At 41.9% G+C, this 16619-nt stretch overlaps 1 protein-coding gene across 1 annotated transcript; it reads left to right on the top strand.

Moving 5' to 3' along the window:
- On the top strand, positions 1–11877 carry LOC135251697 (LON peptidase N-terminal domain and RING finger protein 3-like). The gene is made up of 12 exons (XM_064329374.1): positions 1–800; positions 2133–2251; positions 2487–2609; positions 2940–3092; positions 3335–3599; positions 3880–3970; positions 5222–5336; positions 5455–5576; positions 6182–6340; positions 7061–7223; positions 7458–7607; positions 8263–11877. Exons 1-12 carry the CDS (start codon positions 146–148, stop codon positions 8419–8421), a joined length of 2274 nt encoding a protein of 757 aa, XP_064185444.1. The 5' UTR covers positions 1–145; the 3' UTR covers positions 8422–11877.
- Positions 11878–16619: the final 4742 nt, after the last annotated feature.

The raw sequence follows: 16619 nt of genomic DNA, 5'->3' as shown, positions 1-16619 counted from the left end.
GGATCTTTATTGCAGAACGATGGGTTCATTACGGAGACGCGTGCGGGGCAAGAGGCGAAGAGCAAAGAAAATGCGACCGGTATCTGTTACTTCCGAATACGGAACGATATTTTTTAACAACATATAATCATACCTGTGTTTAGATATGGGAGCGAAGAGTGTAGAAGGATTTGTCATGCTGGAGCTCGCTGCCGAAGCCTTCCAAGCAAAAAACTTTCAGCTTGCCGCTGACATCTACGAATGCCAACTACAAAATTTCACCGACCACGCTACTCAACATGAGCTGTTATTGAAACGAGCTGATGCGCTGGCATTTGATGGCAAGCTTAGCGAGGCTTTCGAAATATACCAACGGGCTTCTAAAATCGACAGGTTGCGACCTGCGCAGCTTGAAAATCTGACTGAATGTCTGACCAACAGCATCCTAAGAAAAGAAGGGATTGTCAGTCACAAGACCCAACCGGAGCTGGACACTATAACATGCGGCGGATATGATGCTTTCACTTGTAGGATATGTTGTGGATTTCTGTGCGAGCCGGTAACACTGCCTTGTGGACACTGCTTTTGCAGAAAGTGCCTGGAAAAGGAAAATGTGCCAGTCTGCTGCAAAGAATGCAAAGACTGTTCAAAACTCACCGATGTACAGAGTTACAGAGTCAACGTGGTCCTTAGCAACTTGTTGTCCAAGTGGTATCCCTCTCAGCTGCTTGTAGTTGAATTGAGGCATGAGGGGAATAGGTTATATGCAGAGAAAAAACTGGAGGCTGCTCTGATGAAATACAACGAAGCTATACAAATAGGTAATTGAATCATTGTGGATGTTGATGTATTTTTATTTCCTCATGTGCTTGCATGTCTTCATTGCCACGTTATATGTTGGCTAATGTCAGTAATTGTTTTATAATTGTCTGTGTTCGTAATAGTGTCGTATTATATTTATGAAATCGTTTATTTTATGGTGATCTCATGCCAACCGTTTGCATTTAGTTTATGATGTCAAGATAGGGTATTGGATCTGACCGGTGACTTCTTGAATAACACTATAGCCTAAATTATAAAATACAACGCATTAGAATGTGATGATTTGCAGTTAGTTAAATTAATTTGGTTAACGTTTTCAATATGGTTTTATAACAAGAGACGTTAAATAACGCTCGCTGTCTGTAGACAGTGAATAGATGTAGGCGTGGAAGTTAAATAAGATGTTAATGTAGGGCAGCGGAACAAACATTGCATAACCTCTCGCTGCATTTTTGTTAATCGCCACTGAGCGCCTTTGATTGTGTAATCTACAACAGCGCCAAATATGTAGGTCAAAGGTTCTAAATGTTCGGTAAAACTCTTTTTTGTCGTTGATGAACGACTATTGAGTGTGGTAGAAGTGATCATGGATGTTATCTTCAATTAAGGTAGCCATTGATCCGGAATTCTGATACTTAGGGAAGCAGTCCTGCCCTGAAATAGGATAGCTAGGCTACTCTGGGGAAACGGGATGGTAAATAAAAAAAACGAATATATTTGTTTAAAACGGCAAGACTTGAATTCTGGATACAAATTTCACAATTCCAGTCTACTCCATTCTATATCTTACCTAAACCTTCTGTCTAAAAGTTATTACAGAAACTTTCTTGCTCACTAGTCTTACGTGAGCAGAGCTTGTGGAAATTCTGGTGAACGGCGCATGCTCAACACCCAAGAGCAAATTTCTGCTGCTGTCACAATGAAGACAATGGTTTACTAAACTGTAGATTGTTATTCAGAATAGTCCTAATAAAAATGGATACATGGAATATTTAGATTTAAATTTAAATAGCTACAGAAACAGACTGACGGAAAAAAAACGAGTGAGAAGCTGTGTGAAATGTAATGTAATATCACTTTTCTGACCATTTTATGGATCATGGGAGAAACAAGGGGGCAATTCAGTTCAAATAGTGTGGTTTGGAATGAAAGTTAACGGGGTTTTTTTCCCCCTCGCAATGTGTTATTAGGAATGAGGAATGACATTGTAATATACTTAATATCCGTACACATAGCTGTACTGCCACGATGTAAAGAAACCATATTTAGAAACCTATGGAATGTCTACATTTAATATAATTTTTTATATTTATTTATTTATTTATTTTTAGCTCCAAGGGACCATCTGCTGTTCAGAAACCGTTCACAGATTAACTCAGCCCTGAAAAAGTTTGATGATGCATTGAGTGATGCAGACACAGCATGCAAACTTCAGCCTCATTGGATAAAGGTAACCTTCACTGGTTTGGCTCTTCTAAAATATGCCTATGTCTATTGTTATTTAATTAACTTCTGTGAATAGTAGGCTTCAAAAATATTTAACGTTTTTATTTATCATTTTCTATATAACCCTTTGTATGATGATAATTAGTGTAGTCTTGATTTGACAGAATGTTGATCAGTTATGGTGGTGGCAATTCAGCTACATGTACCACTTTTTATTAAAAAGAAAACTTCTTTTAAAGGGACATTTAAGGAAAGCACAAGCTCTTCTTTCGCTGAAGAAGACAGAAGAAGCTTTAACAGAGTACCTGTTCTGCATTGCTCTAGAACCGGAAGGCAAACTAGCAAAGTCAGAAGCTCAAAAGGTAAACATTCTTGTACACATCTTTTGGTCTTTTTTTTAAATAGTTGTGTTTATAATAATCCTGATACTTCGCCATCACAGATACCTTTACCTTCTTCACGTTTTTTGATCTTATACTAACTTGTATTAGTACAAACGAAATCTTTGATTCAATTAATGGTGCAGTGGAGAGCACTGTCGTGTATATGTATTGCTGCTCTTGCAGTGTGCTCTAGACCCTCCAACCCCCCACCCAAAGTTTGTTTTACAACTGAACTTTCCCTGCACTTAGAGAAGTAGCTGGATCCGGTAACTCTTACAGGTGTGTTAAATGATGTTGTGTTTTATTTAGCTGCTGAGTGACCTCTTCGCTCCAGTTCCTGATGACGTCCAGGAGAGAATACCAGACTGCAGTACGCTGCTTTCCTCCAGAGCCAGACTAAAGGGAAATGCAGCAACCTCTCTGAGTTCGTTTGGCAGTGCCGGCTCAGTAAATCTCCACAAGGTGAGGGATGTAGTCAGTACTGGTTTCCGTTTAGCTGAATATGTGAAACAGGACAGTGCATTTTCCCTTTGCTGGATGATATAAAGAGTGCAATGTGGTTTAAGTTATGCTGCACTGTGGAACTTGTAAATAAGAATGACCCTAACTAACAGTGCGCTCTCTCTCTCTTTCTCTCTCGCTCTCTCTCTTTCTCTCTCTCTCTCTCTCTCTCTCTTTCCCTGTCTCCTTCTTGCACCAAGAAGAATGGAAACGCATCTTCTCCAGAAAATCTGAAGCCGGTGCCAGCTTCAAATCGACCGAAAGAAGTGGACAGTGCGAGACTGAAGCAGGCCTGCTGTGAGGAGGGTAAAGAGGAGGGGGGCATCTCCTCGTTCTATCACCCCACCGTTTTGGACAGGTGCTACATTCTCAAACGCAAGCGCAGCGACGAGGAAGACGTCGAAGAGGAGGAAGAGGAGGACGGAAAAGCCGGAGGCAGAGAACGGCGGTGCAAACGCTCAAAGTCAGGTGAGCTTGAAGACCGCTCGGGGCTCGACGGCGCCCCCTTGTGTTTCACGGGCATTTACTCCTGAAAATTGATTTGTGCTAATTGGGGGGGGGGGGGAAAATTCAGGAGCACGTCTACTATTTGGGCTGTATTGGCATGCTCTTAAATTTAGAAGCACATCTGCTAGCAGTAGCAGAAAATGTTAGCGATAGCACACAGCCATGTCACGTGTCAGATACTGAGAGTAGCTCAGGCCCGGTGAACAGTGGCAGTGGTTCTGATCCCTGATGCTTCTCACAGAGGGAAGGCTGAGAGAGGGGGTGTCCTCCTGGTCCTCGCTGCTTGCAGACTGCATTGATGCCGCCGACCTGGAGTGCTCCTTGTGCATGAGGTATGATGCTGCCATTTCCCGTGGACTACTGCTCTTTAAACGTCCAGTCCTCTCTCACTGGCTACGCCATGCTGTTTATAAACCCAGCTAAAGAGTGTAGTTGCTTTCTTGTGGCTTTTTGTCTTTCAAGATTCCTTAGAGGTGATGTTCTGAGATCCTTTTCTCCATCTAAAACTAGGAACAAAGTTTTCTATTGTGCTACTTTTTTTGTTTCCCCTCTCCCATCACTTTGAGTGAAATGTATGGGTTTCCCTGAAAACAAAAGTGTAAAAATAAAGACACTGACAATATGACAAACATCAGGAAACTTCTGCCATTTAAGTTTGTTATGTTTTCATAAGACAACAAGGCAGTATTAGAACAAAATAATAATGTTTGATGACAACAGGCCTGCAACACACCGGGTGACATTCCTGGGAGGGACAGGTTAAGTGGACACAGGGAGATGCGATCATTCCAGTTTCCACTGGTGTTTTATTGTATGAGAGAGAGCGAGAGAGAGAGAGAGAGAGAGAGAGAGACAGATGAAAGGAATCGCACCTTTAAACCTTGGGCTGATTTGTAACACAACCCCAGGGCGTGTGCCCTCTTAACCGAAGTGCGAGGCTCCAGATTGGCCCAATTTCCTATGCTAAACCGAGCTCTACCACAAGGCATTTCATAAGCTCACATAAGCTTTTCAACGGCATTTGATTACATTTACTAACCTGTGTTGCCATGGAACCATTTAATGGGAAGTGGAGTATATTAATGATCTAACGGCTTTGGCCGATTTCACAAACCAGGGTGACTTTCAGAGATTTGTAAATGATTAAACAGAAATGATGACTCTGAACATATATAGCAAATAAACCAAAACAACGCAAACCGTAAAATATCAATGTCTTCAAAGTACAGAACAGTTGTTCTAGTTTTCATACTGAAAACTCTGCTCTAGGTCATTTATGAATTGAATCTCTTTATTTTAGAAACCCAAAGTATGGAGAGAAATGTAACATTTCCTCTGTCGACATGTCTTTAACCTGACCTCACAAGTCAGCCACGCATATACAGAGTCAGTATCTTGATTGTGTTGTGTTGTTTTTAAAGCTAGCTTTGCTTGCATATATTTTAGCAACAGAGAAAGGAAGGACATACAGAGACACAGTGGTGTTCTACTAGTGGGAATGATTGTGTTTAGATTTTGTGAGCGCGTGAATTTCATTCCATCGTGTATGATGAAGTCTGCCTTCTCTCCCTCCTCTTCCTCAGGCTTTTTTACGAACCAGTCTCCACGCCGTGCGGACACACCTTCTGTCTGAAATGCCTGGAGAGGTGCCTGGACCACAACTCCAAATGTCCCCTGTGCAAGGAAGACCTCTCAGAGGTAGAGTACAGGCCAGCCGGTCGCCCCCCCCCCCAGTCAGATCTGACGTGGCTGCGGTCCAGGCATTTAATCATTCGCTTGCCAACGCATCGCATTTTTGTCCTCCCTGTGCCCACAGTATCTGGCCCAGAGACGGTACTGTAAGACGTTCCTGATGGAGGACCTCATCGCCAAGTATCTGCCAGACGAGCTCGTGGACCGGCAGAAAGTTCACGAGGAGGAAATCGCTGAGCTGTCCAAGTGAGCCGTGAAGCCGTTAGCGAAATCAGACCGGGGCGCTCTTTTCGCCGAGCGGGATCACTGAGTCAGCGGGATTTCTGCACCGAGTAAAACCCGGAACCCTCCCAAATCTGGAACATGGACTGAAGTAAAAAGTGCTGTTCTGGGCTTTATTCGGCGCAGTCATTCTGGTAACTCAGTAATCCTGCTCCGTGAAATACCCCCGCAGGCACACATTCAACATGATCACAGTGTTCATCATCAAATGACATGCTTTGAACAACAAACACAACCGACAGTTTTTATTTCTGTTTTTATTTCCCTGAACTGTTTTTTTGTTTATTTCATTGGCCACGAAATACAGCTCTGTATGTGTATTAAAAAAAAAAAAAAAATTTATGCATTTTTCACGGATCACGAACAGGAACATTGTGTTAATTTTAATATGGGCTTTGATCTATTTTACTCGCTAGCATCCGTTAGAACCCTTTGCCTGTGCGCCAGCCTCTTCAGCCGTAATTAGGTTACGGTACTTAACCCAGATAGGGCCTCCTGTTCTTTAAAAACGAACGGCTAGCTGTGCAGCGCGAGACCTTCTCTCATGGCCGTGTCATTTCCTGTTGCAGCCTGAATAAGAACGTGCCTATATTCGTCTGCACCATGGCCTTCCCCACCGTGCCCTGCCCGCTGCACATCTTCGAGCCGTGCTACCGCCTCATGATCCGCCGCTGCATGGAGATCGGCACCAAGCAGTTCGGAATGTGCCTGAGCGATCCCGTCAAGGGGTAAGAGGCCGGGTCCCGAAACCGAGCCCCGCTCTGGAGGGTGGGGGGGTGGGGCTGTGGGGTGGGGGTGGGGGGAGATGGGGGGGTTAGTGCTGTCATGTGTCTGTGGTTGCTTTTCGGTGCCAAAAGAGGGCTTAGATTAAAGAAAGGAAATGGTAAATGGACTGCATTTATATAGCGCTTTTATCCAAAGCGCTTTACAATTGATGCCTCTCATGAGGCATTTACAATTGATGCCTCAAAGGAGCATTCACTTTCATCAAAATTCAGAACAAAATTGTTATTTCGTTGTATGTTTTGGGTAATGGCAAATTTAATTGAAATTTCAGTTCAGTTTAAATTTTTACCAGGATCTAACGAGTTAAAGTATTTCAGATATGTATAATGACGTCTGAATGTGCTGTCCGCACGGAAGGCTTTTTTAAATGTACCTTCAGGATCAGTGTAACAATCAGGAAATGCATGGATGTTTACTGTGACCTAGGAAGTAGTTACAATTTGACAGATGGAGCTGGATCATATTTTACGCAGGAGCAATATGCTCACAATCTGACCAGACATGTCACCCAATACCACTCTATAGCAATAATGTTTCTCTGGCATTCAGTCACAGGGGGTTTGATTGTGAGCTAGGGTGATGCTGCCTCCGGCCCTCTTCCTGGTTCAGCCTGTATGTTACACGTACCGTATCCTAAAGATGTTTTTTTTCTCGCGGTTCAGTTTTGCAGATTACGGCTGCATCCTGGAGATCCGGAGCGTGGAGTTCTTCACGGACGGCCGCTCCGTCGTGAACACCGTGGGAAAGAGACGGTTCAGAGTCATCCAGCACAGCCAGAGAGACGGATACAACACCGCAGACATCGAGTACCTGGAAGACAAGAAGGTACGATTGGTCTCCTAGAATGACTGACCTTTAGCATTTATTTCAGCTGACATTTAAAGGCACGTATTTTACTAGGTAAACTGTTTACCTGGTCATTTTTTAGTCTTTAGGCTTTCATTTGTTTGCCGTGGCTGTTGTTTGTGGCCCGTTATGAATCCTGTAGTTTTGGGTGAAGGGCGTGTGTGGTGTGAAGTCGGCGGCGTGAAGCAGGAACTGATGTGTTGTGATTGACAGGTGGAGGGAGAGCAGGAGGAGGAGCTACGGAAGCTGCAGGACTCTGTGTATGGTCAGGCCTTAGTCTGGGTGAGCTCCCTCAAGCCTGAGCAAAGGGAACGGATTCTGGGACACTTCGGACCCATGCCAGAGAAAGAGCCAGAACCACAGGTAGGCCGAGCACCATTTCTGCCAGGAGTGTTCCTCTTCTGCAGATATATTTAGCCACGTAGAAAGAACAGAGTTTTTTTTGTATATGCTTTTTTCATCTTAGATTTAAGATTGCACTTAGTTTTAGTTTTTTTTATCTTTGGTATATCTTTTATAAGAGGTCAACTTGTTCAGTGAAAGCAATTACTTAAGAAATTCTTGAAGTAATTTCATTCCTTTCAGTGACTTACAAACCACAAGTTTAAACAAATAGTTGGATTCATGTCGAAAGTAAAGGGATAATGTTGAAAGGTTTGAGCGATATGGTCCTATCCGCAGATAATTTATTTGTAAAATACAAATTTAAAAATGTTCATATCTTTCATTACTGGATAAAAAAAAATTCACTAGTTTCCCTGTTGTATATTGAAAGAACAGCCAGAGAAAATCCCTGCCTTAATAACTTGAAAATGTTTGATGGAATGGAGTAATCGGAAGCTCTTGATTACCTTTAAGCAGAACTGCACCAGATCAGTTTCTTTGTGTATCAGTGAATTGGCCATTATTGGCTGCTAGTGTCACAACCTAGCGTCAGGTTTTTGGCTAATGCTATGTGAATTAAAACTAGGCCATATTCTAGGCTAGGCCATAACGCCGTCATGTTGACCTCTCCTAGGTTGGTCCCAACGGGCCGTCCTGGTGCTGGTGGCTCCTGGCGGTTCTACCGCTGGAGGGGAGGGCCCAGCTCCCCTTCCTGGCCATGACCTCCCTCAAAGACCGGCTGATAGGCATCCGGCGGGTGCTCCTCTTCATGTCCCGAAACCGCTCCCGGTGACCTGCCCGCCGGCGACCGTCTTCCCCGCCCGCGCGTCCGCCTTGTCCGACGACTCGCCCTTTCAGGAGACCAAACCCCACAACGCCTTCTGTGCAGAAGTGCCGCCGGGAGGTGGATTTACTGTTATTCACTGCTATCACTGACTGGAATTTGACATGAGAAGAAGGAAAGAAACACAGAGTGCCAGTCATGTTTCTGGATGTGGTACTCTTCTCTGACTGTGATTCGCAAACCTACGTGCTTTAAAACAGGGGTGAGCTCATTGGACAGAGCTGTTGCATCAGCGGGCAGGTGACCTGGGAGGGACGTCCTGAGCTAGTTTCAGCGTGCTTCATGACCCTGGCCCTGCACCTGCTAAACGCTTCCCTTCTAATGGCGTGATGGAAATCTTGTCGGACTTTTCCTAATGAGACACCCTGGGTTTCATTTTTTTTCCAGTGTTATTTATGGTCTGTGAGTGTCACACTGTTTACATCACTTGGATCGATGATTAATCGAGCATTATTCCGGTGAAATTATTCATTTGTGAAAGGCTCTCCTTTTGTCCATGTGTTACATGTTGTACTGTTCTTGGCTGCTTGGCTAACGACTTCATAAATTATTATCCATGATCTTCTAATTAAAGTAACAGAAACGACGCACCAAGCAAGTCATTGCAACCTTCCAGGGCTGCCCCAACTGCTGTTCACTCGTGTTTAGGAAACTAAAGTCTGTTTGAAGGACTAAAAAAGACTCATATTTGACATATTTGGACTGATTGGTTTAATAGAACATGCCTGTGACATGAGACCCTGACACAACATTGCCTTATTTTGTCCTGCTTGACCGTTCATGTACATGCTGTGTAAGGGATAAGAAAAGGGGACATTGACAACAACAAGTAGCAGTAAGTTCGGCACACTCTGATGTCCTTCCATTTGTCAAAGTGTTCTTTACTCTTCAGAAAAAAAGGGTATCACTATGGGTTTTAAATACATTTACACACAAACTTTTCATTCCCAAAGCTGAAGGATATTTTTATTTATGTTATGTTAACTGAAATGTATTTCGTCAACCTGAGTTTGGGGGGGGGGCTGGGCTTGGGGTGGAACTCACCCACTCTACAGGTGCTTTATGATAATTAGGTAGGCAAGATGTAGAAATTCTGGGTCAACAATGACTAATATTTATCTAGCCCAATCGCCATGTTGGCTGATACCAATACCACCCTGTTTTAAATTATAGCACAAATGCTAAATGCAGCCGCGTTTCCACATCTATAGAAGATGCAGATGAGCACAGATATCAAACAACCTATAAAGGAAAGATTTTACAAATGTTATTTTTTTAAGAAATATTTTAAACCTAGTTTAGTTCATTATTGAGTGGGGAGCATGAGTCTAGAAAACTACTGAATGTCTACAGTTTACTTGTGAGTTTGGCTGATAAAAATGCTACATTTAAATAAATAATAAAGAGATTCAGAATATTATGATTACTATGATTATGCAATTTATATCCCCTCTCCATTATAAGTATGTATCACCATCATATCAGCCATAATTTTAGCTCTGGGCCGATATTCAGTAAATTCATCTTAAGCTCTTATGTTATTATTATATTATACAATATATACCCCTGTTATCTTTGTGAATCCCTAGCTAATCTAGGACATTTTCATGCAAAATATTATTTAAAATATTCACAAATTTTGCTCCAAATCATAATTCCATACACCTGGATAAATATGGATAAAAAAAACTTGTATGTGAAAATGAAAATAGTCATGTTGATGTTAACGATGTTGAGTGTTTAATCTGGATATTGAACAAGAAAATTGGGCTGTTCCATTCCTAATCCAAAATATAAATGCATATCATGTCTAGAAATTGGCTTTTCAAAAGTAAATGTGAAATGCACAACAGTGCTAAGCAGTAATTGTTTGTTTCAATACCGGAGGTTTAATTGTTTGGTATCATCTGAGCCCGGGTCTGCTGTTGCTTATCTTCAACACATTTTAATCGTCTTTCTGACACATCCTGAAGAGCACTACCTTCGGTATTCCTGCTTTTCACTGAGCTAGGGTCCTTTTCCTTTTTGTGTTGCCTCTAACATGTCAACAAAAAGTAAAACATGCTTCCCGAGTGTGCAGATGCTTCTAAAGGCCAGAGTTACAAAATCTATTAGTTACTAGAGCCCTGTGTGTCTCTTTTGCTCTTGTTAATATAGAGAAGGTTGGCATGTTGAAATATTCCATTATAGGTTTCTACTTAATGAAGCTTGTTTTAAAAGAAGAGTGTTTCAAAAGACACATGTGTAGTGCCTTATGTTTGACTACATTAAATGACACCAGTACCATGCAATAATAATAATTCTTATAATAGAATTCAGCAGAAAGTAGCTTTTCATGTAGCGCTTAGAAAGAATCTTTATGTTTTTATAATTGAAACAGAGCATCTGTTGCATATTCATGTTCCACTTCTGGAGACCTAAGACATCATTTTACAATAAAAAATTAAGATGATACGGGAATTTAATTTTTGGGAATCAAAATAGGTTTTTATCAATTGGCTCGATAAATATACATTTTTAGAGTTGCTTGGTTCTGGCCAGAGCCACGTGTTACTCCTTATTCAAAACAAAGCAAATACTCTGGAGAAAGACGAGAGTAATCACTTCCGAAGTTAAAACATTACAGTGTGGACACATTGTAAAGTCTGTCTCTATGGCCATAGGGAATGGAACAGGTGCTAGTAGCTCAGTTACTGGAGTTCTAAATGTCAGGAAAAAAAATTAATGAAATCACGGGCGACATTTTACATGAGCTGTACTTTAATAAGGTGTTTGTAAATCATATTAGCAGTAATAGGTTGTATTTGTTGATAAATGCTTTATTATGTGACAAAGTCATGAAGCTGTTATGCATGTTGTATGTGATGATCACATTATGAAAGAACAGGAAGTTACACCAAAGTGTAACTGCAACCATGCAACCATTACAGATTCAATTAGATATTTTTACATTTTTATTTCTGTTATTTGATAAAATGGAAGTCTTACAAGTGATAGATGGTTAAGACAGTTCAACCACGTGGGAAATTTGGATAATGCTATAATGGTAAAATGAGTTGCATTTTCCTGGCTTTTATAAATCCAATACTTTGATTTGCACACTAATTATGAATGCTGACCTACCTCTGTGACATATGTGCATTTAGCTAGTTAATCTGCTCAAATAAGCTAATCAAAGACAAATATTTTGATTTGGGGTATTTATATTTCTGAAGTAGCGACTAGCGAACATAAGTTCTCTTTTGGTGGCTGTGTGATATTTGTAAAATTGCCTCTTAACAAAATCTGTGTTTACACAACTGAATGTATGTCATAGATGTAGCCGTTCTGTCTGATTGTGTTAGAATAGTAATTGATGATATTGTTATATAGTGTACATATTCTATTAAAGTTTTGTTCATAATATGTGAATTACCAAATCATTTCAACTCTAGTCTAGTTTCTCTCCCCCCCCCTCTCTCTCTCACACACACACACACACAAATAAATCAATTCAAAAGCTTCCGAAAGAAACTTTTTGAGGACAGACTTTTGGGAAAAGAGGTCATCATAGCAACTTCGTTACACGGTGGGAGTGAGCCGCATAGACTGAAACACAGGGGCCTGTTTCTCTGTCTTGCGGGAGATGGGGTGGAAGCCTGTGCAAAGTCAAAAAGCTAGAGGGCAAACTCGTAACTGAGAATCGGTGCCGTTTACGCAAGCACATTGATGTAGGTCAATGAAAGGGGGAAGGAAAGGCAGCCGTGACCCAATGACCCACATAAGCTGTCTTTGCTCCGCCTTTTTGGAGGACCCTTAGAGGAGACCCTGGGCCACCGTGGCCTCTGTGGGCTGAAGGAGCACACGCATTAAATGAAAGAGACAGGCTCGATTTGAAGTCCCTCTGCCTTAATGGAAAATTAAATGAGGCTTATGCAATGGTGACGGTTGTGTTGGGTAACCTTGAAGAGGGAGTGGAGTGCTAAGAGTGAAGGAAAATGATAAATCCAGCAAGATTCTTTTCTGGGGAGCTACAGAAGCAGAGTAAATCAGAAAACAGAGAGTTAAATTATACAGAATACTGGCAACTGTCAACAGTACTCCCAGTTCAAACATTAATGACTTTTATTAACTTGGTTTTGTCAAATAGCCAAGAGTGCAAGTTTTGACCTGTGGTAAAGACAGAAATAATCTAGACAAGAACCTGGGTCTCATCAGAAGCCTTCCCTGCCTCTTTCCAAACTCAGATCATTTACCACAGTCCCTGGGCCAGAATCCCTTCACATACCCCAAGTCAGTTTTATTCTTTCCAAGTAGGGTTACATAACCAAAAGGATAAGGTCACTAGATACAGTGGTTGCTATGGGAACCTGGCAGCTACACCTATTCCTGCTAATAACAAAACACGCATCGCTATGGACAGAAGTAGGCCAGAGCAGTGGATTGTGGGATTGGGTGTTACCTAACTCACCCAGAAAGGGCCGCTGGGGAAGCTGTGCGAACTGCGTGATGGAGCGTGACGCCAGTGTGCGCGGCTGTGGAAGACGGCTTGCGTAAGCAGCGCGTCTGCATATATAATGCTGGACTCAGACGCGGGCGCAGAGACTTTCTCTCTACGCAGGCACCCTCCCCCGCCCCAATCTGTATCTTGTACTCTTGCTGCTTCTGACACTGCCTCAGTACTGTGGTTGTGTAATTTGCCGACAGCCTGTCACAATGTCTAATCTTCCAGCCGCGGTAAAAATAGAGGCCTACTTTTATTTGTGGCAATCTATTATTTGTGAATGAATTGGGCTTTGCGCGGTCATGAGGGAAGTAAAAATAAAATGCGTCGCTCAGTTTGCGCCATGGGATAAAGAAACAGAGCTATGCATTCATATTTACAACTAACGAGAGAACTGTGAATTAGCCTATATATTATGACAGATTCATTGCGTAAACGGTGTTTATAGTTAATCCTACAATCATCACAGTAAAATGTTCTGCTCGCAATGTAATCAAAATGGGCGTCTCACGCACAAACATAACAAAATTGGCATCTGGGCTCACTTTAACAGGTAATTTAACAAGGAAATATACAAAGTATATAAAGTTAGAGTAGATAACGTTATTAAATCGTTTCAAATGTGCACTGACAGTTCTACGATGTTACTTTTTTTTTTTTTTACTTTAGAAGTTAGATTTTAATGATGATTTGACTGTTTCCGAGCATTTTTATATATAGGTGTCCTAAAATGTTACAGCTACCAGCGTCCTGAAGCAATTCTACTGCCACTAGACTCGGAATGGCACCAAATAAATAAACCAGCGCTCGCTATCATTTTCAAAATAACACCAGAAGGGATTTTGTACTGGTGAAAAGAAATGTTATTAAAATCGTAGCCAAGTTAGCCAACCCCTGTCTTGACATCATCCCGATTGTTCAATTCCGATTAGTCCAAGTTGTAGGGGCCCTATTTAAAAATGTTTTCTGACACGGCTAGACAGCAAAACCTAGTTTGACCAACCATCTTTTTACGCGTATTTCTTCGCCAAGAACTTGTCTACCATGTAGTAAGCCTATATGGCATTTTAATTTTACTGTACGAATGTTTTTTTTTATTATTACGTTGGAAAGCAGACATGCGCCACCTTTTGGATTCTGAATCCCCGCTGCGAAGTATGGAGAGCCAGCTAACCTGCTGCTACATGTTTTCTGGTGGCTAAGTCACCGGGAAACCTAGCTATAACAACGAGGTATGTACATGTATTTCTTCGCTAAGATCCTATCTACTGTAGTAGTAGCGTAGTATAAAGCGTTTTAGTTTTACGAATGAGTGTTTATTTATAACTGTGAAAATGGGGACATGAGCCTGGTCAATTCGAGTCCCAACTGCAATGGAATTTTTAAGCCCCTGGCGCTAGGTTTGAAAAGGACGTTCTGGCAAGTAGGCTACAGTGTTTTTAGAGTACATATTTAATTTAATTAAATGTCGCATCCCATAACAATACAAGTAAATGCATACTGGGATGGTAGGTATGCCTTGCCTGGGCAGCATGTCATATCCTACTTGTACACCACTGTGAGTTTGGCACTTTTTAGGGTTTCCTGTGGAAATAATCACAATGACCACAGACTCTCAGCACTTAAAAATATTAACTTCTGAAACTTCTGGCCTCATGTGAATAGACAGAATTCACAAACAACTTCACACATTCACACAAGCTAATAATCTTAGAAACACTGGGTAGCAGTGAGTCCACAGAGAGTCTGTGGTCATTCTCCAGGAAACCAATAAAATTGCCAAACTTTCAGTGCTGTATAGGTATGGGGCATGTTTGGCGTAACTTAGTGTAACTTGGCGGGATGGCATACCTGCCAGGTATGCCATCCCGCCAAGTTTGCATGTTTAGAGTGCTGACCATAACTAAGGCATATTTATTTCTTGAAAATTAGGGCAAGTACAGAGATATTAGGAGTTATAGCCTAGTGGCCCATTACCGAATACCGGTGGCTCAGGCTGACCAAGAAGGCTTTTTTTATACCTTTTGTCTGCAATTGATTCTTTTTCTCCAAATATATAAAGTCCGTTTGTATAAGCTGGCCAATCTCAGTATTGCTGTAGAGCTCGGAAACTTGTTTTACCAGCCCGGCTGGCTCCTTTTCACTCCATCAACTGGCTATGGGTCAAGAGAACAATACTTAATTTGCAACCAGTGACACTATATCCAATAACAAGATGCCAGATCATTGGGTGCATTCGCACAACAGAATGGTGTCTTAGCAGGATAAACCAGCAGCTAAGCCGGTCAGCGGGACCTTTTTTTGTTGTTGTTGCAACTTGCTGCCCGATTCACGCGAAGTGCTGCCGAGAGATTGGGAGCAACCTGAGCCAACCCGGAGCTAAAACGCGGTGCCCATTTTTCACGGAGAAACGCTTTCCTCGGTGTAAAGAATGTGTTATCTTCGAGCAGCTGGGAGTAATCTTCGTCGACGCCAGTGCTGCAAAAGCAGCCTTATCTGTTGGCCTCGCACCCGAGGCCACCGAACAATGGAGATTTTATGACTGAGTGCGTCAGCTAAGTCCCCCCCTGACCCATTTGCTTTTTGTTCACTGGAAACATTTACCACATGCCCGGTCTGACGAATAACTCCACTCAGAGAGAAAAAAAGGGGAGTCAATGTAGGCCTTCTTTCCGGGGGGTGAGTGGGGGGGAGCATGAGTCTTAATAGTCACCAAAAAAAAAAACGAAACAATAAAACGTCCGTCTTTTTACATAGCTTGGTGCCATAAAGACAAAAATTCAGTTGCGAAATTTGCACATCGACAGCAGAAACCTCCCACGTGCATAACGGTGACCCTGCTCTGTGCCCGATGATGTTTCATTCAGCGGACTTTAATGCAGCGCTGGATATGAGTAATGTGGTTGTGTAACCTGGAACATGTCATGGGAGATTAGTGACACAAAAGGGAGGCCAAGCCATTGTATTTCCGGAGAGCAACTGTCTACTTGTCCCCGGTCCCTCAGTGAAGTGTGACCATATTTGATGCTGATAATGAACTGGCCCTGCCTAAACTGCATTTTATGTTTATTGTGCCAAATGCTTTTTTAACAGGGGGTTTACAGACCCCCCCGAGGGTCTTTGGAGGTACTGTAGGGTGTCCCTGGAGAGACTTTATATGCAGTGTCTATATGTAGATCAAGGAGTATATTTATAAATATAGAAACTTTAAAAAATATATAACTTATAATGGGGGTCTCCTGGATGCCTTTGAGCCTGGATGGAGATCCCTGGGTCAGAACAGTTTGAAATCCCCTGCATTAATTAAGCATCCCAGTGCAAGAGAAGCTTAAGAATGGAATTTCGTGTATGACTCATTGCAGCTCAATTAATTTAGAAAACCTGCAATTTGGAGAGCCCTCTCCATTGAACAGATGGATATAAACTAATAAAAATGTGAACGTTTAAAGAAAATGGTTCCAAGCAAAGAATAGAGTGCCAAACTTTCAACGTGTATTTAGTCACATTCTAAAATGAAAAACAAAAATTAACACCAAACACCAAATGAACCCAAAAATGAGCACTTTTAATCCACAAAAATAAACCCTAAAAGCATTTGAATATTATCAGAGAGCCAACACAGTAAGGATGTAACAGGTGCCTATTAGTTACAGTAGTGCCTAGG

The sequence above is a fragment of the Anguilla rostrata genome, chromosome 3 (assembly GCF_018555375.3).
Source record: "Anguilla rostrata isolate EN2019 chromosome 3, ASM1855537v3, whole genome shotgun sequence".
Classification (NCBI taxonomy): domain Eukaryota; kingdom Metazoa; phylum Chordata; class Actinopteri; order Anguilliformes; family Anguillidae; genus Anguilla; species Anguilla rostrata.
The sequence above is the reverse complement of the archived record's forward strand: the minus strand, read 5'-3'. Positions and strand labels throughout refer to the sequence as shown.

Excerpts from the sequence above, each read along its gene's own strand:
- LOC135251697 (XM_064329374.1), top strand. The coding sequence starts at position 146 with ATGGGAGCGAAGAGTGTAGAAGGATTTGTCATGCTGGAGCTCGCTGCC. Across the intron at positions 5,337-5,454 it reads GCAAGGAAGACCTCTCAGAG|TATCTGGCCCAGAGACGGTA; the intron begins GTAGAGTACAGG and ends CTGTGCCCACAG. Across the intron at positions 7,224-7,457 it reads AGTACCTGGAAGACAAGAAG|GTGGAGGGAGAGCAGGAGGA; the intron begins GTACGATTGGTC and ends TGTGATTGACAG.